Source organism: Gymnoscopelus braueri (genome assembly GCF_963280865.1).
Source record: "Gymnoscopelus braueri genome assembly, chromosome: 6".
Taxonomy (NCBI): Eukaryota; Metazoa; Chordata; class Actinopteri; order Myctophiformes; family Myctophidae; genus Gymnoscopelus; species Gymnoscopelus braueri.
The window spans coordinates 2,575,159-2,599,551 of NC_137607.1; the positions used below are offsets into that span (position 1 = coordinate 2,575,159).

The 24,393-nt window shown below is 42.6% G+C and overlaps 1 protein-coding gene across 1 annotated transcript in view; it reads left to right on the forward strand.

The window, feature by feature from the left end:
• The first annotated feature begins 631 nt into the window (after positions 1 to 631).
• LOC308087389 (excitatory amino acid transporter 5-like) overlaps positions 632 to 24,393 on the forward strand; it is a 29,398-nt gene continuing 5,636 nt past the window's right edge. Inside the window, exons 1-9 of the mRNA XM_080431189.1 lie at positions 632 to 766; positions 4,579 to 4,658; positions 6,045 to 6,260; positions 9,273 to 9,315; positions 10,295 to 10,502; positions 12,899 to 12,998; positions 16,108 to 16,341; positions 17,491 to 17,685; positions 24,258 to 24,392. Coding sequence (XP_080287315.1) covers positions 713 to 766; positions 4,579 to 4,658; positions 6,045 to 6,260; positions 9,273 to 9,315; positions 10,295 to 10,502; positions 12,899 to 12,998; positions 16,108 to 16,341; positions 17,491 to 17,685; positions 24,258 to 24,392 — 1,265 coding nt within the window. The 5' untranslated portion in view covers positions 632 to 712. The remainder of the gene's footprint in view (positions 767 to 4,578; positions 4,659 to 6,044; positions 6,261 to 9,272; positions 9,316 to 10,294; positions 10,503 to 12,898; positions 12,999 to 16,107; positions 16,342 to 17,490; positions 17,686 to 24,257; position 24,393) is intronic.

The following is a 24,393-nucleotide window of genomic DNA, read 5'->3' on the forward strand; positions in this document are numbered from 1 at the left end:
TGATGCCGTTGTGAGCTTGTACTGTAGATTGCCAATTTTCTGGGCCCCCCTTGGGGGACGGCAAGTATTTCTGAAAAACAACTGTGTTGTCACGGAATCTCACGTCTTAAAGTTCACAATGAGTGGTGTGAAACTAGTTTACAGGGACAATCGTATTGTTTGGTTAATATAAACAGTATTTTCAGGACAAAAGGTTTCAATTTTACAATTTACCGTGTAGTCATTTATCAGACGCTCTTTATCCAGAAAGCCTTAAGGTAGTAAACAAGGTAAACATTGAACCTAGCATCAGTCTAAACAATGTAATATCAAAATAACAATATGTTCATTTGAAACTATAGGATCTCAGGTAAACAAGTGAACCTGGAATCTGTCTAAAACAGCATGCAATCTAATGACATTTTAACCTTTTGTATAAGTCTGCATGATGGTTTAATTGTCTGTCAGAGGTACTACAACTATGCAGTTTGTACTAGTAGTAATCCTACATTAAGCTAAATTCAGGAACATCTCGTTTATCAATTAAATAAATGATTCATAAGGTGAAACATGGATTAATGATGCTTTAATGAATACTCTGTATCTCTTTAACCCAGGATACTCTGTATCTCTTTAACTCCAGGCCTTCCTGAAGGACACCAAAGGTTTCAGACACGGCGTGAAGAACTTCTGCAAACGCAACGGCCTTCTGACGCTGTCTGTCATCGCTGTGATGACAGGCTGTGTGCTGGGCTTCATGCTGAGAGGCAGTAAGCTCTCTATACAGGTACCTGTCTGTCTGTCTGTCTGTCTGTCTGTCTGTCTGTCAATACTTCAATGAAGAAATACTCTGTTACAAGTAAAAGTATGGAATTAAAAATTTACTTGAGTAAAAGTACAAAAGTATTGATATCAAAGTGTACAAAAGTAGAAAGTACTCATTATGTAAAATGTCCCATTTCACAAGTTATCACATTTATAAATTGTATGAAAAACTTGATTGCCGATCTTTTTTCAAATGGCCGAAATGTATATAGGGCTGAAGTGGTTAATGTTTGTTTTGTAATAATAATCGAAACATACAAAGTAACTAGTAACAATATTTGCCTCTGAGATGTAGTGGAGTAGAAGTAAAAGTACAGAACATTGGAAATACTCCAGTAAAGTAAAAATACCTCAAAATTGTACTTAACGCATTCACTGCCCAGAACTTAAAAAACGTATTTTTTTCCAATTATCAATTCTACCACGGACGTAATAAACGTTTTTTTTGTATGTGATTTCATAAAAGATCTCACTGTCCCTTCTCACTCGCAGTGACTACTTTCACTTTAACTCACCCGGTAATCTCTCAAGAACAGATTCTGCTCTGCGTTTGAATCTGTCGGGGTGGTTCGTCATAACGTGTACGCACTGACCTACAAGTGGGCGTGCCTTCAGATCAGGAAGCAGGCCGCGCTTTACCCAATCAAATGTAGTGGGCGGGATTTACTGTCTTTGCTCTGCTTCCCACTAAAAACAAAACCGAAACTCATTTAACAATAGCGTCCTCGGAGCAGACAACCACGGAAACAAGTGGGCTTATAACCAAAACCATCCATGTTCTCTGGGAGAAGTGGTGTTAGTGTTCTGTGTAGAAATATTGTTAGTGGGAATGAAAACATAGTCGCACCACCGGAAGTGAAAGGCTGATGGCAGACCAAAACGTTGGTTTCCTTGCACACGGGTCCACCATATAGCCTCTCCCAGAGCCAAGTGAGAGAGTGTTTTTCCTTTTCATTTGGCGATGGGTTCCCAGATTGCTCACCCGGATATGGAAATAATGTCAATCCAAGATTTCTGTTTCCGTTTAACTCTGTCATTGAAACAGCTCTTTCTCGACCCTTCTTTCTCGACTTTTTCGCCGTGTTCCGCCAGACGCGCTGTTTACAAACTGCTGCTACAGGAGAAGGGAATGTCGCGGATGGAATATTTTTTCTCTGGGCCACTCACACACCTACCCTGTGTGTTTACAAACAGTCATAAGGGATGTACAGTACATTTTCTGTGGCGAGCTGAAAAAGTAAGTGAACCGTGTATTTTTGACGAGAAATGGCGTGTTCACACGGAGCTGCATGAGAAGGGGTGGACCCGGTTGTGTTGTCAGGGCGTCACAAACACGTACCCTGTGTGTTTACAAACGATTGGACATGCGATCATAATGAATATACATTTTTTGTTACCTGTTGAAAGTAAAAAAAAAAAAGAGTGAATCAGTTAAGTACGGTACTTGAGTAAATATACTTATTTGCTTTACACCACTTATATAAATATCAGTCTATGGTCTGACAGGGGGTTGGGTTTATAACCTCACGGTGTTGTGAGCTTTCCAGGAAAATCTATTTTTGCTTTTCCTCGTACTAAAAGTAGACACTACTAGGGCAACCAGGACTTAAGTGGTTACATTTAAACCCTTATAGAATATGTAAGAGCAGAGTGAAGCTTAATTCATTCAATGATGAAGTTGCGTTGGACCTCGTTGAGGGAGTGGGACGTTTTAAACACTTAAACTTTGACCGCGGTCCCCCAGGGTCTACTCTCTTCACTTGTTTAGGAGAATGTTGTCCTTTAAGGATGATGTGCCCAGAATAGTGACAGTGTTCATGTGACTGAGCAGTTTGAAGTCATTTCAACGCATTGAGTCTCAGATGTGTCTCACTCTCTCAGTGGTAGAAAGTAAGTTAGTAAGTGCATTTACTCGAGTACTGTACTTGAGTACAATTTTGGGGTATTTGTACTTTACTTGAGTATTTCCAATTTCCAATACTTTTACTTCTACTCCACTACATCTCAGAGGTAAATATTATAGTTTTACTCCACTGCAATTATTTTTGAAACTTTAGTTACTAGTTACTTTGTAGATTTTGATTATTATCACAAAACATTAACCTCTTCAACCATTTCGGCCATTTGAAAATAGACGATCTATAGCTCACAATGCGTTGCGATGCGACACATTGTGAGCTTGTAGATCGTCTATTTTCAAAAGATTTTTATTTGAAAACTTGTGAAATGGGACGTTCTGCATAATAAGTACTTTCTACTTCTGGTACTTTAAGTACATTTTGACACTAATACTTTTGCACTTTTACTCAAGTAAATTTTGAATTCTGGACTTTTACTTGTAACAGAGAATTTCTACATTGCAGTATTGATACTTTTACTTAAGTGAACATTTTGAGTACCTTTTACACCTCTGCTCTCTCTCCTGCACGATGTCCACCCCATCCTCTGTTCTTCCTCTTTGACCTTTGACCTAAGGGGGGGGTGTGGGTATGTGAGGTCTTGTCTGTTTGGAGGTAGTCCAACATTTTAAACATGTTGCACAAAATCATCCACTGTCTGCCCGGCATCACTATTTTGGGCTTAATAGCAGATCTACAAGCTCACACCACCACACCGGTGTGTGGCCCATTGTGAGCTTGTAGATCTGCTGTGTTCTGCAATTTGTCAAATGAAAAAGTTGTGTTTGTGTGTGTGTGTGTGTGTGTGTGTGTGTGTGTGTGTGTGTGTGTGTGTGTGTGTGTGTGTGTGTGTGTGTGTGTGTGTGTGTGTGTGTGTGTGTGTGTGTGTGTGTGTGTGTGTGTGTGTGTGTGTGTGTGTGTGTGTGTGTGTCTCAGCTTTTACCAGAACCTCTCCTCTAACAGATGGTAGACCAAGTTTAATGGACTGTTAAATACACACACACACACACACACACACACACACACACACACACACACACACACACACACACACACACACACAGAGCTAGCACTATCGTTTACATATAACATGGTAGAGCAGAGCATGTGTTGCTATGGAAACATACTGATGCTCTTCAGCTCCCTAACAACCACGGTGCTCATTGGTTGATTTCTTTGGTTGCTAGGAGACCAGATGGTTTGTGTTGAACAGATGGAAACATGCTGTGGACAGTAGAAAAAACATATGATTTAAGGCAGTGGTTCTGGGGTCTCCCACTCTGACCGTAAGGGCCTTACTGAGGTTAATGTTGGACCCTCAAAGAATGGATGCCGTTTTGCCCAGGTGTGATGATAGTTTGTTACCAGGTGTGATGACAGTTTGTTACCAGGTGTGATGACAGTTTCACCATGTGTACTCCATGTGTATGGAGTACATGTACTCCACATCCAACATACATTAACCCCTTCAGCCCTATTTAAACTATCTACAAGCACACAGTGGGGTTTTGGTGATTATTTTCCCAATGGAACGGTATTTTAATGACGTCACATGCGCGCGCATGCACTTTGGTGGAGGCATTGTCGTTGAGTGTGGACAGGATACCACCACAGCAGAACTGACGCCATAATGCAGTGTTGCTTTTATACCGTGTATGAGGACGCTCACCGCCACCGGTACACCTGTTATGCATAGTAGCCATTTGGGTAGCCTACTATTTTCAAAAGATTTGTTTTATACATTTTACACATTCAGTGGTGGATGTTTCCAGTTTCCTGTCAGGCTAAGATGTACTTCCTGTTGACCTTGTTTCCAGTTTCCTGTCAGGCTAAGATGTACTTCCTGTTGACCTTGTGTCCTGTTTCCTGTTTTCAGGCTAAGATCTACTTCTCGTTTCCTGGAGAGCTGTTGATGAGGATGCTGAAGATGCTCATCCTGCCTCTCATCACGTCCAGGTAACCACGCATGATGTCACTTCCTGTCTGTGACCACACATGATGTCACTTCCTGTCTGTGACACCACTTGTGATTCTGATGCTCGCCAAAGACACAGAGCAGTTTTTATCACTTACATCATTGGATATATGTATTATTATTAATACCATTTTATAGTATAGTTTTATGTCCTACCAGGACCTCTAGTAAGCCTACTGCTGGTTTTATCTCCTACCAGGACCTCTAGTACTGGTGAAATGAGAAGACACAGATCATGTATACGGGGGTCCCTGGTCCAAAATATTTTCTGATGGGGGTCTGCGGCAGTGTTGCCATGTCTGCTTCTTATAAGGGACTTTGGGCTCTTTTTTCTGTAAAAGTCTTTTTTTTTAAAGTCTCTAAATAACGGTAGTTGCGGGTTTGTGTTTTTTTTTTTTGGGGCTTGTTTCTGAAGTGTAAGCAACTACACTTCAGAAACAAGCACTTGTTTCCTAAGTTTTTTTATTATAGTTGAAACCACTGGTTCTCAAACATGTTTGTTTTGTTCCAGGGACCCTCAGACCAGACTTGTGTTGTTAGAATCATGTTTCAAAAATATTCCACATTTTGCACGTTTTTTTCCCCAAGATGTTTTTTTAACTCTTACCCTGCCAGAGTTTTTTCAGAACAGTCTGTAGCCTCTGCCAGGGTTTTGACCGATTTTGGTACCTTTTCGCATAGCCACAAAATATTTTTCTCAAGTATGATTGATCCCCAGAAAATTTCTAATCACAGATGAGATTCAGGTGTGGTTTCACAAATGTCAACGAGGTCAATTTGACCTTGTTGTCAAGTGTTGTTTGATGTTTGAAAATAGCTCAAAACCAGTGGTTTCAAACCAAAAAAAAAATGTGTGAATTGTTTGTCCGTTTCAATTTTAACATTGAAGTGGATGGAGCAGCAAATCTTTGGAAATTGTTATCTCCTTATTCGTTTGGAATATCGAAAAGGTGTCAATACTAAATAATTAGAGAATCTATTTTTTTTTTTTCTTTTTTCAGCACGTTTTTAAACGTCTTTGGCAGGCAACAGATAATTTCTCAAAGACGTTTATAAACGTCTTTGGCAGTTATAGAGTTAAAATAGCCGAAATAGGTTTAAAAGTGTGACCCAGGTCTGGGCCGTAGCGTGACGGTCCAGGCACCCTAGGCTGCAATGCCAGCCTGACAGCGTGTCGCGGGTTCGACTCCCGTTCCCGACGACCTTTGCTGCGTGTCACCCCCCCCCCCCCCCGTCTCTCTCCCCATTTCCTGTCAGCCTACTTTCCCGCTTCGTTTTTCTCTCAAAATCTGGCAACACCTGAACCCTTGAACTTGGGGTTAGGGTTAGAACCTCCTCATGAAGACGTGTTGCTCTGTGTGGTTCAGTCTGATGTCAGGTCTGTCGTCCATGGAGTCGAAGGCGTGCTGCCGCATGGGGGTCCTCACCGTCACCTACTACCTGTGGACCACCTTCATCGCCGTGGTGGTGGGCATCTTCCTCGTCATCATCATCAGGCCGGGCGTCGGCACCGTGTCGGACGGAGACCGCCTGGGGGGCGGACCCGTGATGACCTCCGCTGACGCTCTGCTCGACCTGATCAGGTCTGGTACACACTCAAACACACACACACACACACACACACACACACACACACACACACACACACACACACACACACACACACACACATTTAACATCTTTATTTGCGTTCACATTTAACAAGACATTCTTCAACACAAACAGCAGTAGATGCACGAACTTGGCAAAGCTCAACAACAAGTGTTTCAGGATACAGATCACGGGTAGAGTTGATTTTGACAGCAACATTTTGATTCAGTTTTAGTCATAGTCTTTTGAATCAAATTCCATTTAGTTTTAGTCATGTTCTGAAATGTTTTAGTTTTAGTCGACTAAATATCACAAGATTATAGACGACTAAATCTATAGTTGATTTAGTCGACTAAAATGTATGTTGGCGGTGCCTTGATGGCGTCGTAACGGCTGATATTACACTTGGTTGCATGCTGAGAATAGCCGATCTACAAGCTCACAACGCGTCGCGCTGCGACGCGTTGTGAGCTTGTAGATCTGCTATTTTCAGAGTGCAACCAAACATAAAAGGACTTGTCTTTTAGTTCTACTGGATCTCTTCTCCACTAGATCCCTCACTAACATTTTAGTCTAGTTTATATTTGTTGACGAAATTGAAATCAGGTCTGGTACACACTTACATACACTTATATTATATTTAGCTCTGATTCATAGCCTAGAAGGAGTTCTCCTTTAGGCTACGGGAGTTTCGATTCTTTGCGCTCGCACCACAGGCTGCACAGCCTCTCGTCTTTAGTAAAAATAAAAAATACACTTTCGCTTCTCACCAAAACAAAGACGGTTTTATGGAGTTGAAAGCCAACTCTAATTGGGAACACTCTGAGCCCTCTACAGTTCTTGTTAATAGAAACTAAATAATGTTTTCTTTCCGGTGAAATATCTAACATTTTGGCCAAAAAGTGAATTTTAGACGTGAGGGGAGGGCTCAGAGTGTTCCCATTATTACACATTTTTAGTAGAGTAGGCTTTCAACTCCATAAAACGGTCTTTTTTTAGGTGAGTAGCAAAAGTGTATTTTTTTAATTTTTACTACAGACGAGAGGCTGTGGTGAGAGCGCAAAGAATCTAAAGTCCCATAGCCTTAAGGAGAACTCCTTCTAGGCTATGAATCAGAGCTATATTATACATATACACACACACACTAGAGTTCTCAAATTCTGCCCGAACCCGACCCTACCCGACCCGACGTTTTTGGGCCGTTATTATCCCCCCCAAAAAATACATTTCAACTGCCCCTAGCGGCCTAACAGTAAGACGGAAATGTCAGTGGATGTGCTGGATGCAGCTCAAAGTGAATCTATAATATATAATAATCTATAAATACGTTATTTATTAATCTGATAAACATATATTGTATGTGCTTGTCTGGTTGAACTTCCTGTACAGTACTAATAGAAAAGCACTTAGGGTACAACTACTAGCAGCTTGCTAAATAAGAAAAATGCTACTATACTCAACTACCCAGAGGTCAGGAGCTCAGTTCTCTTCAGATGTTGTAAGCCCATGCAACTTTGTTTTAGTTTGATGGCTCCTAGACACATACGGGTATTTCGGGGCGTGGCCGAATCCTCCATTCTTTCACCGGGTGAAACAACACAGCTTTGACCATTGGAATTGCATTACGGAACGCACACTTTGTTACATTTAGTGGGTTTATTTTGTCATAGCGCCAACATAAGGTGAAGTATTGTAGTGCAGGTCATTGCAACAACCAACGATCTTTCAAAAATCTCAACGGGACCGTAAAATATTCTAAACTTTCTGCGATTCTGCCAATAATCATATTCTTTGAGACACACATCCAGGTCAAACAAGAGAATCACGTGACGTTGATCCCCTTCCCCTATTAGCTTATACCAGGACATGATGTATGCGTAGGCAGAGGAATAAGTCAACGACATTAAGGTAGTAGGTTAATCTCTGAATTGTTGACACAGTATTGAGGTCGCCGTGAACCTGGTTTCCAAGGAAAGCTTCCTGTAGCGTCAGTCTGCTAATCAGGCGGATCAGGTGATTAGTGTATTCTTAGTGGTCTCGTGGCCGGTGGATCCGGTAGATCTCATTGGGTCAGTAGATCAGGTGCTTCCTGATGGCCCGTGACTTTTTCCCAAAGCCCCGCCCCCTATTTTTTTAAGCGCCTACACCAGCGAGGTCGACGCCCTGCGTCATCCTGTTGACCCTTTGACCTTGTTGAGAGAGACAGAGAGAGAACAGTGACACTAAACCAGTGGTGGAAAAAGTACATTTTTTTTTAACTTAAGTAAAAGTATCAATACTGCAATGTAGAAATACTCTGTTACAAGTAAAAAAATGTCCAGAATTCAAAATTTAGTTGAGTAAAAGTACAAAAGTATTGGTATCAAAATTAGTACCAAAAGTAGAAAGTACTCATTATGCAGAATGTCCCATTTCACAAGTTTTCAAATGTATTAATGTATACAAATCTTTTGAAAATAGCAGATCTACAAGCTCACAATGCTTGTGAAGCTTGTAGATCTGCTATTTTCAAATGGCTGAAATGTATATAGGGCTGAAGTGGTTAATGTGTGCTTTGTAATAATAATAAAAACTCTACAAAGTAACTAGTAACTAAAAGTTTGCAAATAATTGTAGTGGAGTAAAAGTACAATTTGTGTCTCTCAGCTGTAGTGGAGTAGAAGTAAAAGGACTGAAAATTGGAAATACTCCAGTAAAGTAAAAATACCTCAAAAGTGTACTTAAGTACAGTAGGCTACTTGAGTAAATGTACTTTAGTTACTTTACACCACTGCACTAAACGAAATGTTTCTGAACAGTCCCCAGCCCACCAATGACACACAGAGTGGGTAGACAGAAATTATAATATATTATAAGGGATCAAAAATATTAGGGGAAAAAACACAAAAAACGAACAAACAGAGCATTCAACTAAAGTTGTGAGCCTTCCTTTTGGAACAGTTTTTAATTGAGTCCTACTGTCTCGTATTCTTTCAATAATAACATTGTTTTCATTCGTTTCACAGGAACATGATTCCATCCAATCTAATAGAAGCTACATTTCAGCAGGTGAGCTGTCAGTCACAACACTAGAAATAATAAAGTCTGCACACTGAACATGTTTAAAGAAGCTCCCAGTCAAGGCTTTATTAACGTTTCGACACAATGAGGTCTTCTTCAGAATGAGGACAGTCACAATACTACCACACTGAATTAAGAGAGAACACTATAGAGAAACAACATCACATGGATGCACCTGGGACGTATCATCAGTGTTGTAGCCTGGGGTCATCGGGTGTTTCGGGTCTCGCAACAACATACAGCCTCGCCCAGGTGACCCAGCCGGTGTTGATCAAGCCCCCGACTTACGTACCAATAGCTAGCTACCCACGGTCAGTCCTCTTAGGGAAAGACGGGGCCACTCAGTCCGCTTCTCCGGAACAACTCTGCCGGGACCGGGGGGAGGCTCTGGCACGTGGAGGGACCAGGCTCTGTGGATGGCCTCCTGGCCGGGCTCCTCCTTCGTCTCACCAGGTCCAGGACCTGAGCGTTGCACCAGACTCCCCCCAATCCAAACATGTCACTCCGGCGTGATGGTGTCTTGGGCCGTGGTGGTACTGCAGGCTCCACTTGCGGCTTGCTTGAAAGGCCCTCCTTAAAGGCCTCACCGTGGATTTGTTGGGCTCCTTCCTCACGGAAGACACAGGCTGGGGCGCTAACCCAAACTACAAACTACCTAACTTAAATGTAAACTTAAGAGATGGTTTAAAGGTAGCTTTTGGTTCAAACAAAAAGTTATAGCTCTGTATTGTGAGTGTTTGCTCAGTAACAGTGTTAAATAGCTCCATATTGTTTACCATCACAATATAGAGCTATTTAACACTGTTACTGAACAAACACTCTATAGTAATGATTACTATCACAATATAGAGCTATTTAACACTGTTACTGAACACACACTCTATAATGATTACTATCAGAATATAGAGCTATTTAACACATATTTTAACACAATCATATCACTTTAATTCCTTCTCTTGTGTTTCAGTACAAAACGGACCTGATTCCCGTCCTCAAAGTTTCCACTAAAACCATCACGCCCAACTTCGTCTACATCATCCCCGACGACGACGAGCCCAAAGGTCGCACGGTGTACCTGGAGCTGACCCCGGCCCCGGAGATCCTGTATAAGACCAGCCCGGGGAAGAGCCCGCAGATGAACGTCCTGGGCATCGTCATCTTCTCTGCTACCATGGGTAACACTCTTCTGTTTCTTATTCTTTTTTTTTAACACATTGCTTACCGAGGACGTAAATATACGTCCTTTTAACACATCGTGTGCCAGAGGTTTATTAAAATAGGGTACATCCAGTGCCAGCATATCTTCCATCCACTTACGCTGATATGTTTCGTGCTGTAGAAGCCCCGACGCGGACGTGCATGTAAACAAAGCGTGCGTGCGAGACGGCGGAGGGTCCCGACTAACGCCTGGAACAATAATATTTCTAACACGATCCTCCATTGCAGAGTGATCGCCCATCGAAAACGGCTCACTTCTACCACGTTAAAAATAAATGGAGATATTAAGCTTTTAGTCACGGAGTTAACATTGGAGCGGCCGACCGGAAGCATTTTTTGAACTGCGGACCCCCACCCTGATAATCACTTGGAATTGTAGGAGTTAAGGCATTGCATTTTCGCTTCCACAGATAAATATTGTGAAAATAGCAGATCTACAAGCTCACAACGCATCGCGCTGCGAGGCGTTGTGAGCTTGTAGATCTGCTATTTCACTTGTAGATCTGCTACACATCACTGGCTGCTATTTATATATTATCATATCACTACATGATGTTATATCATTGACCTAAATGGCCTTATATCAACAAGGATAGGGTGATTAAAAAAAGGTTATGTCTGTATCAGAAATGACTTTGGAAAGGTGGAAAACTTTAGTTCAGCTTGCGGAGTGACACATTACTTTACCTGGGTTACATCTTCTGATAGTTGTACTTGAATGTTGACATGAAATAATAATCTGAATGTTGACATGAAATAATAATCCCGTTTAGTGTTTTATTAGCGCGATCGTGACATAATAGGCTACAGCTTGTAGCGACGGCGCTGAAATTCAACACGCGTTGAAACAAAGGCAAAGATAAAGATAGCAAGGATTCAAGCAGCACGGACAAAGCTGTTCGTAAACAACAGTGACATCACTGACGAATCCTTGGTATCTTTCATGTGACCGACTCAACTTTTCTCCGCTCTGTGGAAAATCCTGGTGACGCAAGGTTATAGATTCACGGCCGGGAAAACTTGGAATTTCCCGGCCGCCTTCTTGTGGACCGGTGGTAGCCAGTGTTGCCAGATTCTGTGAGAGAAACAAGCAACCAGGTCTGGGAAAACCAGCCCAAAAGAAGCGACTATGGGCCACATGAGCACTTTAACATATACATCAGCTATTTGAAAATAGCAGATCTACAAGCTCACAACGCGTCGCTCTTGTAGATCGTCTATTTTCAAATAACATCTTGCGGGGAAATTATAATAAGCAGATCTGGCAACCCTGGTGGTTGGGAACCCCTGCTCTATGGAATTCCCTCATCAGTATATGTGCCCATATATGTGCACATATATGGGCACATATATGGGAACATATATGGGCACATATATGGGCTTCACATTTTGGTCTTATAACTTACATGGTTCCTGACCCGTGTGGTCCAGAGCAGACCTGGTTAGATGAATGTGGTTGTTCCATAACTCACGTACGTAATGTTGATTCTAAAGGTCAATACACGCTCCTTCCGAGAAAAATGATGCCGTTTCGGACGGGCTTTCTGAACGCGTTGGGACAGTCAGGAGGGAGGGGGTACATCTGAGACCACCCATCAGAAGCTCTGAATTATGTCCATTTGTTGTTTAAAAACTCTGCTAGGAGCATTTATTGCGCTTACGGCCAAGTTGATTCTGGTTGATTTCATTCCCTGCATTGCAGACACAATGGCCCTCATTTATCAATGGAGTACACGTACACGCCTGTTTTTGAGCCCAGGAATGAGCTTCCAAGTGAGATTTATCAAGCGATCCTATACAGCCAATCCTAGCGTACATAATGTCTGTCCTTTGATAAATGTGACGGCTAAAACCGACCGTCATGCAAATAACACGCCCTTAAATGTTCTCGAAACGCTCTCGAAACGCCCTTAAATGTTCTCGAAACGCCCTTAAATGTTCTTGAAACGCCCTTAAATGTTCTCGAAGCGCCCTTAAATGTTCTCGAAGCGCCCTTAAATGTTCTCAAACGCCCTTAAATGTTCTCAAAGCGCCCTTAAATGTTCTTGAAACGCCCTTAAATGTTCTCAAACGCCACGATTTTACGACATGAAGAACCAGGATACGACCAAACAAAGCATAAGAAAGACAATAAGAAAGAGTTTCCCCCGCCCGCCTCGCTGCCTGTCTTGTCAGCGTCCGACTACACATTGACCAATGGGAGGCCTCGCCCTCCCCTGTGTCTTGTGTTTCTGGTGAGGATCCAGTGAGTTTGGGCTTTGACTACAACTGGTGTTGGGCTTTGGGACCCGTCTTAGGCTTAATTGTTGCTTCTCTGCACACATTTATTAATCAGCTTGTTTCCTTCTACTAGGTCTGTTGCTGGGCAGAATGGGAGAGCGAGGCCTCCCATTGGTCAATGTGTGTCAGTGCATCAACGAATGTGTCATGAAGATCATCAACGCTGCAGTTTGGTGAGTAGTGAGTGACGACTATAAGTCATCATGCACCCCCCCTCCAAAAGGTTTGTGTGATCTCGCCTATAGAGAGCCAGGATGGCCAGAGATGCCACTGGATCCCAGGATCCACTTGGGACAATGTGGATCACTTATCTATGACATCAGTCGTCTATGACTGTGGTTCTCAAACCTTTTTGGCTCAGGTCACTCCTGTAAATAACTTTTTCATCCACGGCACCCCTGAATTACATTGTTACTTACTTACTTATAGGACCCTCCATTTATGTCATATTACGGTACTTAAAAATGTAAATATTTCCGCCTAAAATACAGCATGTCACGAGGAGAACTTGAGAGAGTATCAATGTCCATTAGGACAGGTTGAAAATAATTCTATACTTGACGTTTAACCACTCTGGGTGGAACAGTCGTCAAAAATAGCCGATCTACAAGCTCACAACGCGTCGCACTGTTTTTGACAAAGAGATTTGGTGTAGGTCCAAAAGTGATATGGATCCATTCCAAATATTATCAAAACATTCTGAGGCACCCCTGGACTTGACTGGTGTCACGGCACCCTAGGGTGCCACAGCACCCACTTTGAGAAACCCCGGTGTATGACCTATCTATGACGTAATGAGTCCATATTTGGGCATCATGGTTTCAGCTCCATTAATGCCACCTTGAAGAAATGTCTGACATTAAAATAGCGTTTCCCACATGAACGGCCCGCTGCAGGGACAGGGTGGGTTATGTTGTTCAGAAGTGAAGGTTGTGCACGTCCAGTTGGTCGCTATAGTGCTGGAGACACTAAATAACAGTTTAACCTATTCATCTGTGTCATTTTGCATTTCTTTGGCTATTCGGCAATAGTAGATCTATAAGCAGGTCTACAAGCTCATAGGTCAGGTCTACAAGCTCATAGCGCGGCACTGAGTGCCGCGCTATGAGCTTGTAGACCTGCATTTTTTTTTTAAATCATGGAAATGTGTGCAAATCTTTGAATATATAGATTTTCTTAAAGCGAACATTTGTAACTCAAATCTTTGCTTCTGGGGATTCTACAAAATAATGTCTTCTAAATCCTAACCGTTTAAAAATATATATATGTTGCTATAATCAGTGGTTCTCATGTCAAGGACCCCCAAAATTATATGCATTTGGTCGTGGACCCCCAGCTCAAAATATGTTGTTCCAGGGACCCCCCCCCCCCCCTCAGAAGCAAAGATTTGAGTTACAAATGGTCGCTTTAAAAAATATATAATATTCAAAGATTTGCACAAAATGGCAATTTTTTTTTCATAAATAGCAGATCTACAAGCTCAGCTGAACTTGTAGATCTGCTATTTTTGAACAGCCAAAAAAAAATCTTAAAATGACACAGATTCTGTCCCCGTTTTCATTGGCTAATAGACCCATGTCCTCCCAGGCTTAAGGCCCCGCCCCCAGTGTGAGGAGCGTGTGCCGTGACGGTGATCTCTGCACGTGTGCAGGGATTAGCTGACCCTCTGCAGGGGGGGTCAGAACGTGGACGATTATCCCTGCTGACCGACCGGACACACGGCTCGGAAACTACGTCATCTAAAACCAGTGGCGGAAAAAGTACTCGAATGTTTTACTTAAAGTAAAAGTATCAATACTGCAGTGTAGAAGTGCTCTGTTACAAGTAAAAGTCCAGGATTCAAAACTTACTTCAGTAAAAGTACAAAAGTATTGGTATCAAAATGTACTTAAAAGTACCAAAAGTAAAAAAGTACTCATTATGCAGAATGTCCAGTTTCACAAGTTTTGAAATGTATAAAAGTCTTTTGAAAATAGCAGATCTACAAGCTCACAATGCGTCGCATCGCGACGCATTGTGAGCTTGTAGATCGGCTATTTTCAAATGGTCGAAATGTATATAGGGCTGAAGTGGTTAATGTATGTTAATAATATAATAATAATACAAATCTGCAAAATAACTAGCAACTAAAGTTTTCTAATAATTGTAGTGGAGTGAAAGTGCAATATTTGCCTCTGAGATGTAGTGGAGTAGAAGTAAAAGTACTGGAAATTGGAAATACGCCAGTAAAGTGAAATCAATATTTTCTTTAGTCATAATGAACTCAATGGATCAGTATCTAATAACCAGCATAAAGCATGTTGACTGTGTGAATGGACAGTTGCAGGTGTTTTTTTAACCATTTAAACCCAGTCTAGACGGAGTAAGCTGGAAGTGAGTTGTCTCTGTACACCACTCTCTCTGTCTTCACCAAATCTCTTTGCCAAACGCTTGCTGATCTACAAGCTCACAATACATTGCGTCGCTACACATTGTGAGCTTGTAAATCTGTTATCTTTGGCTAATGTTCCCACCAGAATATGGATGCTATGGGGTTCCAGTGGTAAACAGTGTGTGAATGTATTCTTGTAGGTATTTTACGTTTACGATCATCTCCCTGGTAGCAGGTATTTGTACTTAAAGGTAGCAGGTATTTGTACTTAAAGGTTTCACGACATGCTGGATTTACAGAACATTAAAAGTCTTCATCATGGTCCTTCAAACGTGTATTAAAAGGTTTTAACTGAAAAAATCCACTCCAGTGAGCCATGGCAGGTTTTTCTCTCTCTCTGTGTTCTGAGGCCTTTTCAGCTGCAATGAAAAAAAAGAAAATGTCATCGCCTCTGCTCCCCCCCCCCCCCCCCCCCGCCGACGGGGCGGGATTAATGGACTGACATCAAAATCCACAGGCACAGCACTTTTCTGAGCCTAATTATACAGACAACCAGAAGACCACAGAAAATCCACTGAATGTTCAAAAGTTCAATTTTTTGGGTGTAATTGAGGTCAGAAATCCCCCCAAAATACCTAAAAATAAAAAGAATACAAATTTGATGTCATGAAACCTTTAAGCAAATGAACTTAGTTACTTTCCTCTGTCCGTAGGTATTTTACTTAGTTACTGTCCTCTGTCCGTAGGTATTTTACTTAGTTACTTTCCTCTGTCCGTAGGTATTTTACTTAGTTACTGTCCTCTGTCCGTAGGTATTTTACTTAGTTACTGTCCTCTGTCCGTAGGTATTTTACTTAGTTACTTTCCTCTGTCCGTAGGTATTTTACTTAGTTACTGTCCTCTGTCCGTAGGTATTTTCCGTTTGGCATCATCTTCCTGGTGGCGGGTAAGATCCTGGACATGCAGGACCCGTCCACTCTGGGCCAGAAGCTGGGCTGGTACACCGTCACCGTCCTGGCCGGGCTCTTTGTCCACGGCCTCATCCTGCTGCCGTTCTTCTTCTTCGTGTTGACCCGGAAGAACCCCTTCACCTTCATCAGAGGCCTGCTGCAGGCCCTGGTCATCGCCCTGGCAACCTCCTCCAGGTCAGGCCCCTCCCTCCCCAGCGTTGCCATGTCGGCTTATTACGAGCGACTTTGGGCTTGTTTTTTTCTGTAAAGTCGCTTGTAAATATTGGTTTGTTGCAGGTTGTGTTTTTCTGGGTCTGCCCAGCGGTTTTACCTTATCTACAGAATGTTTTTTTTCAACCCGGATGTAAACAAACGATGTCTCGGTGGAAAGACGAGTCTCTCTTCTTTCCACCGAAAAAACAACAACATTGTAACCACGATCGTTCGTTCTGTAGTTATCGGCTGTTGAATAATAGCTTGTTTTCACCAAAAACACAATCTGGGAAAAGAAATCTGAGATAAATGTATTTTCATAAATCTGATAACATTGTAGCGGACGGAGTGAAAATGTTTTAGATGACGTTTAGATGACGTCAATGATGCCTTGATGAAGTCAAGGCATCATTCATAGGTTGGCAAGAGCGCCCTCTAGCTTAATCAGTGAAAACACCATGGCAGTCAATGTGTAAAAATATTTCAAATTCTTCAAAAAATGTTTCTAAAATAGCCGATCTACAAGCTCACAACGCATCGCAATGTGACGAGTTGTGAGCCTGTAGATCTGCTATTTTAAATGCTATTTGTAACTGTACATCTATCTGTACCTTTTGATTGATTTAGATTTAGTTAATAAAGTATTAGCCTCGGAAACCCATGCCTTTTTTTTTTTTTCAAAAGAAAAAAGCCTGGGGGAACCTTGCAGGATTTCTGGTTTCTGGTTTCTAAACCTTGTTATCTCCTAACCAATCAAAGTGCAGAGGGGCGTCGCTCTAAATTTGGTGACATCAGCGTGTTGGGGGGGGGGGGGGGGGGAGGGGAGGCGGGGACATAGATTGGTGAAGCAATAGGAAGCGGCGCTGGTACCGAGCGCAAGGCTTTGGATCCGCCCTTCAAGACCTTGGATAGGGCTGGCTCCTCCAGTCTAATAAAGTATTAAATCAAATCATAACTGTCAGTGTGTTCTCTCTCTCTCAGCTCTGCCACTCTGCCCATCACCATGAAGTGTCTGTTCTCTCTCTCTCAGCTCTGCCACTCTGCCCATCACCATGAAGTGTCTGTTCTCTCTCTCTCTCAGCTCTGCCACTCTGCCCATCACCATGAAGTGTCTGTTCTCTCTCTCCTCAGCTCTGCCACTCTGCCCATCACCATGAAGTGTCTGCTGGAGAACTGTAACGTGGATCGTCAGATCGCCCGCTTCGTCCTGCCGGTGGGGGCGACCATCAACATGGACGGCACCGCGCTCTACGAGGCCGTGGCGGCCATCTTTATCGCCCAGGTCAACGACTACGAGCTGGACTTCGGACAGCTGGTCACCATAAGGTACTGTAATAATAATAAGTCATTTTAATGATGATGTTAGTCGGCGCAGTGGTCAAGTCCCTGCCCGCCACCGCGGAGGTTGTGGGTTAGAATCCACCGTGGTGCGTCCGGCTTTGCCGGCCGTCTATACGAACACAATTGGCCCGTGTTCAGGGGAGGGAAGCCGGGAGGAGGAGGAGGAGGAGGAGGAGGAGGAGGAGGAGGGGAGGAGGAGGAGGAGGAGGAGGAGGAGGAGGGGAGGAGGAGGAGAGGAGGAGGAGGAGGAGGAGGTTGATACTAGTCATTGCACGTATTCCTACGGGCTGGGGCGGCACCTGTCAGCGAGGAGTGTTGGGCGGGAGGAGTAGGACGAAGGCTCTACGTCCTCCTGGTGGGGGCTCCAATGTGTGTGGAGGAGGAACCAATTGGCATAACGACTAAATTGGGGAGAAAAAGGGGGTAAAACATAATTGGCTACTCTAAATTATACAATAATAATGTCATCTTACTATTAGAGCTCAACTGTTTTTCGGGGGCTGGTTTTCCAGAAGTGAATTTCCCATTTCATTGAACTGTCATTGTCATTGTTGGCGCCCCCTAGGGCCCAGGGGGGGTAATCTTTACAGAAAAATCCATATGTTAAAACCCTAGAGGTGGTTGAGAGTGTAAATCCCAGTAGATCAAGTAGTTTCTGAAACACCCAGACCAGCCCATTTGGTACCAACAACCATGCTACGCTCTAAGTCACTGAAACCACCTTTTCTTCTCCATTCTGACGCCTGGTTTGAACTTCAGCAGATCATCTGGTTCATGTGTACAGGCCTAAATGCATTGAGTTGCCGCCATATAATTGGCTGATTTAGAAATTTGTGTATACGTGCAGTTGGAGAGGTGTGTCTAATAAAGTGGCCAGTGTGTGTGTGTGTGTGTGTGTGTGTGTGTGTGTGTGTGTGTGTGTGTGTGTGTGTGTGTGTCTGTGCGTCACGATTATGGTCGCTGAACACCATTTCAGCTGGTCTGTGATTGCGATGTAAGCTACGGTAGTTTGGCTTGTAGTGATTCTCGAGGACTCGCCCTCCCGGCTATGGGATCTACTGTAGTGGTAGCGTAGAAACGTGTGTGACATTGGCGGGCATAGACATGAAAAGGTAGACGCCTCCTCCGACTCCGGGGCGTCTGTATCCCGGGCACCATTTTTGGGAAGGCAAGCTGAGGCCAACCGTTCACCGTCATTGACGTAGATCTCCGTCTTTTCAAATACTTTTTAGAAGATTCCACAAGAGGGCGCTCTAACGCAACTTGGGAATGATCCCTCGACTGATAGAAGGAATGACGTCATCCCAAAAAACTTCCCTTCCGTCCCATTCCTACGTTAGGATTTGTAGAAAAACACTTCTAGCTCGGTCTATGTTTTTTTGTGTGAAAACGAGCCATTTTCAACGGGCGATAGCAACAAAATGGCCGACCGAGGTAAAAATGTTTTTGTTCTGGTTTCTACGGCTCTCCAAAGATCGTCAAAACAAGGTAAAAAAAAATGCTGGCACCACCGGATGAAGCGGGAGCATAAGACCTGGTAGTGAATGTGTTAAGATTCAGCCGCGCAGCAAGTTAGTTGGAACTTGCCAAACTCCGCGCTCGTATTTGTGAACTAAATCAGTGGTTTTCAACCTTTTTTAATGCCAAGGAACCCCTAGATTGATTAACATTTGGCCGTGGACCCCCATCTGAAAATGTTTTGTGCCAGGGACCCCCAGAAGCAAAGATTTTGAGTTGAGGATGTGTTGTTCAACAGCCTTCATGGTTATTGTCACTGTTGTGTCTTAATATGACACATTGAGGCTTCATCACATCGACAAACTATGAATTACAGAGTGGCAACGCGGCAAAGGTTGTGCAACATAGTTATCTTTCAGGGATTTTTGAGTGGTGCCAGCCACTCCATCAAGTGACCGAGTGTGTTTGTCCGTATGTATGAGCACGGCAATAACAGCTGCAGCTGATTGTAACACAAAGCAAATGCAACCAGTTACAGCACACACACACACACACACACACACACACACACACACACACACACACACACACACACACACACACACACACACACACACACACACACACACACACACACACACACACACACACAGGCACACCATTGCTCCACCCCCTCTGTGTTCCTACTGGCTGGGCTTTAAACAGCCGTAACTCCAGTTCCCAGCAAGCTAAACTTCCCAAGCTTAGTAGATGCTCTTTGACGGCCAATAGGGGCAGGCTGTAATTGCTTAAGCCACGTCCTCTCTGTTTTCCTATTGGCTGGGCTTTAAACAGCCATAACTCCAGTTCCCAGCATTCTAAACTTCCCAAACTTGGTAGGTGCTCTCAGACGGCCAATAGGGACATTGCTTAAGCCATCTCTGTTTTCCTGTTGAGCAGCCTTGAAATGAATGGACAGGGATTTAACATGGTTCCTCTAGTTCATATAGCTTAAGATTATTATTATTCCCCCGAATGAATCGGGAAAATGAGGGCCTAAACGTACTCAAAAAGTTACGCAACTTTGCACACACATCACAAGTGGCGAAGAATTACGTATTTTAATCGTCTCAAAAAGGGACGTGGCCTAATGGCTCAATAGCGCCCCCTACAAAATGTCGTGCTTGAAGCCTCACAATACGGTTTCACCTACATGCATGCAAATTGGTACACACCTGTATCATGTCCCGACTTACAAAAAAGTCTCTTGTAGCCATGACCTAAACCCAACAGGAAGTCGGCCATTTCGAATTTAAAGTGACATTTTTGTGCATTTCAAGCCATTTTCACGGGTTGTCCTTTAACGAACTCCTCCGAGGCGGATTGTCAGATCCGCCTCAAATTATTCGCTCAGCATACACAGAAGAAAAAAAGATTGTGAAGTTGTTATTGGTTTAATGGTGGAGCGACCACATGCTTCAATGGACATAAATGCATTAGAAGGCTCGGCTGCGCGATACTTTTATACAACTACATTCTGACAAGTCCCGGAAAAGACGCGCTGTGATTGGCCAGTAGTCACTTTGAGTGGCATCGTGCTTTCCCAAATATGGCGGCCGCGATACAGGTCGCTCCAATGAACCGCAGCGGCCAATGAGGCGCCTAGGTTTCTATATCTATGTTCGCGCGGGGGGGGTGGTAGGTAGCATCTCCATGGTAGCGCATGAAGCTCCCACCAATCAGAGATGTCGCTCCTGACACTGTAGGATTGTGGGTAGTGTAGTATTGCTCCATGCCATGGCTACCATGTTTGTTGTGTTTTGTTCTTAAAATTAGGTTGATTTCATACGGACTTGTGGCTTCAAGGCTTAAAGGATCGTATAGCGTCGATGACGCTCATCCAAGGTGAGTATACCTTGGATGGTTATGACGTTATAGCTACTAATAAAAAAGCTCATTTTTTTCAGTAGCTATACGCACAATAGCAATGGGATTTTCACTTCTGGAAAGTCACTGTTGAGCTCTATGCTATATGACATCTAACCACTTAAACCAGGGGTCTTCAACGTTTTTCAGGTCAAGGACCCCTTAGCCGAGGGAGAGATGAAGCAGGGACCCCCCCATTACGTGTTGTATAAAACTGTGTTGCAGATTGAAACATAATGTTTTCATAGATTCCATAGATAGCTTCATATGTCTGTCCTGATGAAGGTCTAACGGCCGAAACGTCGACTCAAAGGACCACTTCACCCATTTTCAACCAATCTTCATATAATTGGTCCTCACTAATGCTCATTATAATATGGTGCCATTTTTGTCTACTCACTCTGTGTCTCAGAGGAGGGCTGTGGACATTTCGGAAAGCCCTCTACCAGTGACATCATCGATGGGGAATCCAAGCTGATAGAAACTACAGGCTTTCTATCCCTGGAAAATGTGCGTAAGCCATTGTTATCGCATTAATCAAAATCATAAGTAGAAAAAGTGCTCCTCGGAGCACAGGTCTCTCCCAGGTCAGGTAGGTTATGGTGGCCTCCTGGTGGCGCTATAACAGGCCAATGTGAAAAGGGTGCCATGTCTCCCTTGGCCTTTAACAGCAATCGGAGACTGCATTCATGATTAGAGGCATTTTGTTCCAAAAAATGTGTTTTGCTAAATTAGGCCTGCTGGTGGCAGGCCTAATTTAAAGGATCTACACCATGAATTTAAAAAAAAAAAAAAATATTTAATGTCATATTTTTTATGTCCCTCAAACGTTTTTCAAAAGGTTTGAGCCTAAATCAAGCCTCAGATATACTCATTCCAACTAACCTCTGGCTTATAAAGCACTTTCACCTGCAATACCACATTGTCCTGTTTGGCATGGGGCGCTATTGAGCCAGTTTGTATCCATGTTATCTCCTGGTTCTGTGTGGAAAAAGTAAAAAATTAAATAAAGAAAACATTTTATTTTTTTTAAAGAAAAAAAATGTTTTTTTATTTTATTTTTTTAGTTGGAACTGAAAAAACGGGAGGGATTGTACCCTGACGTGACGTCACGTCTGGGTGAAAATCAGTTTGGTCTGTTTTGAGACCAATTTACAGAAAACCCCAGATTTGCTGTGAAAGCCTGAGTGTTCACACTGGGGTATTTTTTGGGATAGAAGAGAGGTAGGGGAGACCAAAAACACACAAAAAAGAAGGAAAAGTTCAAATTCATGGTGTAGTCCCTTTAAAATTAAAAAATAAATTGCCTAACGATGATGTCACTGGTAGGCGGGTTTCTGAAGTGTCCACAGCCCTCCTATGAGACACAGAGCGAGTAGATTAAAAAAAAAAAAAAACATTTTATCATTAGTGAGGACCAATTATATGAAGATTGGTTGAAAATGGTTGAAGTTGTCCTTTAATAAAGATTTTTTTGGGGGCTTTTTCTTTGATGTTATGGTCAGAGATCCCCTTCTGAACATTTGCACCTTTGTCCTACGCATCTGTCAGCAACCTTTGAGCTGTGCGTCGGCCTTGTCCTCATAGAGAGCCTCATAGACCTGTTTGACAGACACTATCATCAGCGTTGTGTCAATTTAATGTTAACGTGTATTTAAAGACATTTAACCACTTAAACTTGACCTCTGGCTCCGTACTTGGTCTGCTCTTTTTTCCCCTCTACACCAAACATCTTTCCCCAAAAAATAGCAGATCTACAAGCTCACAACGCCTCGCATTGCGAGGCGTTGTGAGCTTGTAGATCTGCTATTTTCCGGTGAATGTTCCCTTCAGAATAGGGTTCAGTTGGTTAATGTAAAAAAATAAAAGGTTCCTATCACACAAAGATTTGGCGGACCCCCTGTAGTAACTCTGAGGACCCCCCAGGGGTCCTGGACCCCCTGTTGAAGACCCATGACTTAAACCCTCAACACTTAGTAAACTGGACCAGAGTCGTCTCTGTACTTGGACCGCTTTTTCCCCCCTCTACACCAAATCTCTTCCCCAAAAATAGCCGATCTACAAGCTCACAACGTGCCGCCTCGTGGCACGTTGTGAGCTTGTAGATCTGGTATTGTTGGATAATGTTCCTCTTCAGAATATGGATTTCTGGCTGATATCGGCCAAATCAAATATGAGGAAATATTTGACCAAATACCTCAATACCGACAAGGCACCTATAGGCTTTATTTGGAACGCCCGTTAAATTGCTTCTGAAAACACACCTGTATGTGTGACGAGCTCCTGCCAGGAGCTGAATATGCAGTGGTGGAAAAAGTACTCAAATGTTTTACTTAAGTAAAAGTACCAATACTGCAATGTAGAAGTACTCTGTTACAAGTGAAAGTCCGGAATAAAAAATGTACTTGTGTAAAAGTACAAACGTTTTTCGTATCAAAATGTATTTAAAGTAAAAGTACTAAAATGTTTGATCTGCTATTTTCAAATAGCCTTAGGTATAAAATAGGGCTAAAGTGGTTAATGTATGTTTTATGAAATATTAATTTATATCTGCAAAGTAACTAGTAACTAAAGCTTTCAAATAATTGTAGTGGAGTAAAAGTACAATATTTGCCTCTGAGATGTAGTGGAGTAGAAGTAAAAGTACAGAGAATTGGAAATACTCAAGTAAAGTACAAATACCTCAACATTGTACTCAAGTACAGTACTTAAGTACATGTACTTAGTTACTTTACACCACTGTGAATATGTTTAAATACCCTTTATTTCTTTAGTTTTGACTGCATATTTTCATGTTAGGATGGATTTCATCTAGCAATCAGGGGTTAATTTAGCCAAATCTGTGATTGTCAGCGGTGACACTAATACAGAACAAAATAGTGTTTTCCCCACGTTTGTGCATATGTCAGCTCTGATTGTTTCGCTATTAGTCCAGTTTATTTATTTTGTATTTGCTGCTTTTATTTTACATGTTCTGTGAAACACTTTTGAAACAATGTTTGGAAAATCGCTATACGGATCAATTCATTATCAATACTGATATTACTGTATTGTGAATAACAAATATATTTTTTAAAGTTTTTTTTTCTTTTTAAAGAGCAAAAGTATCAGACCTACAAGCTCACAATGTGTCAGGTTGTGAAACATTGTGAGCTCTATAATATTGATACATGTATAATATGTGTCTGTTACAGCATCACAGCCACAGCAGCCAGTATCGGAGCGGCAGGGATCCCTCAGGCGGGTCTGGTTACCATGGTGATCGTGTTGACATCCGTGGGGTTGCCGCCAGATGACATCACACTTATCGTGGCAGTTGATTGGGTCCTG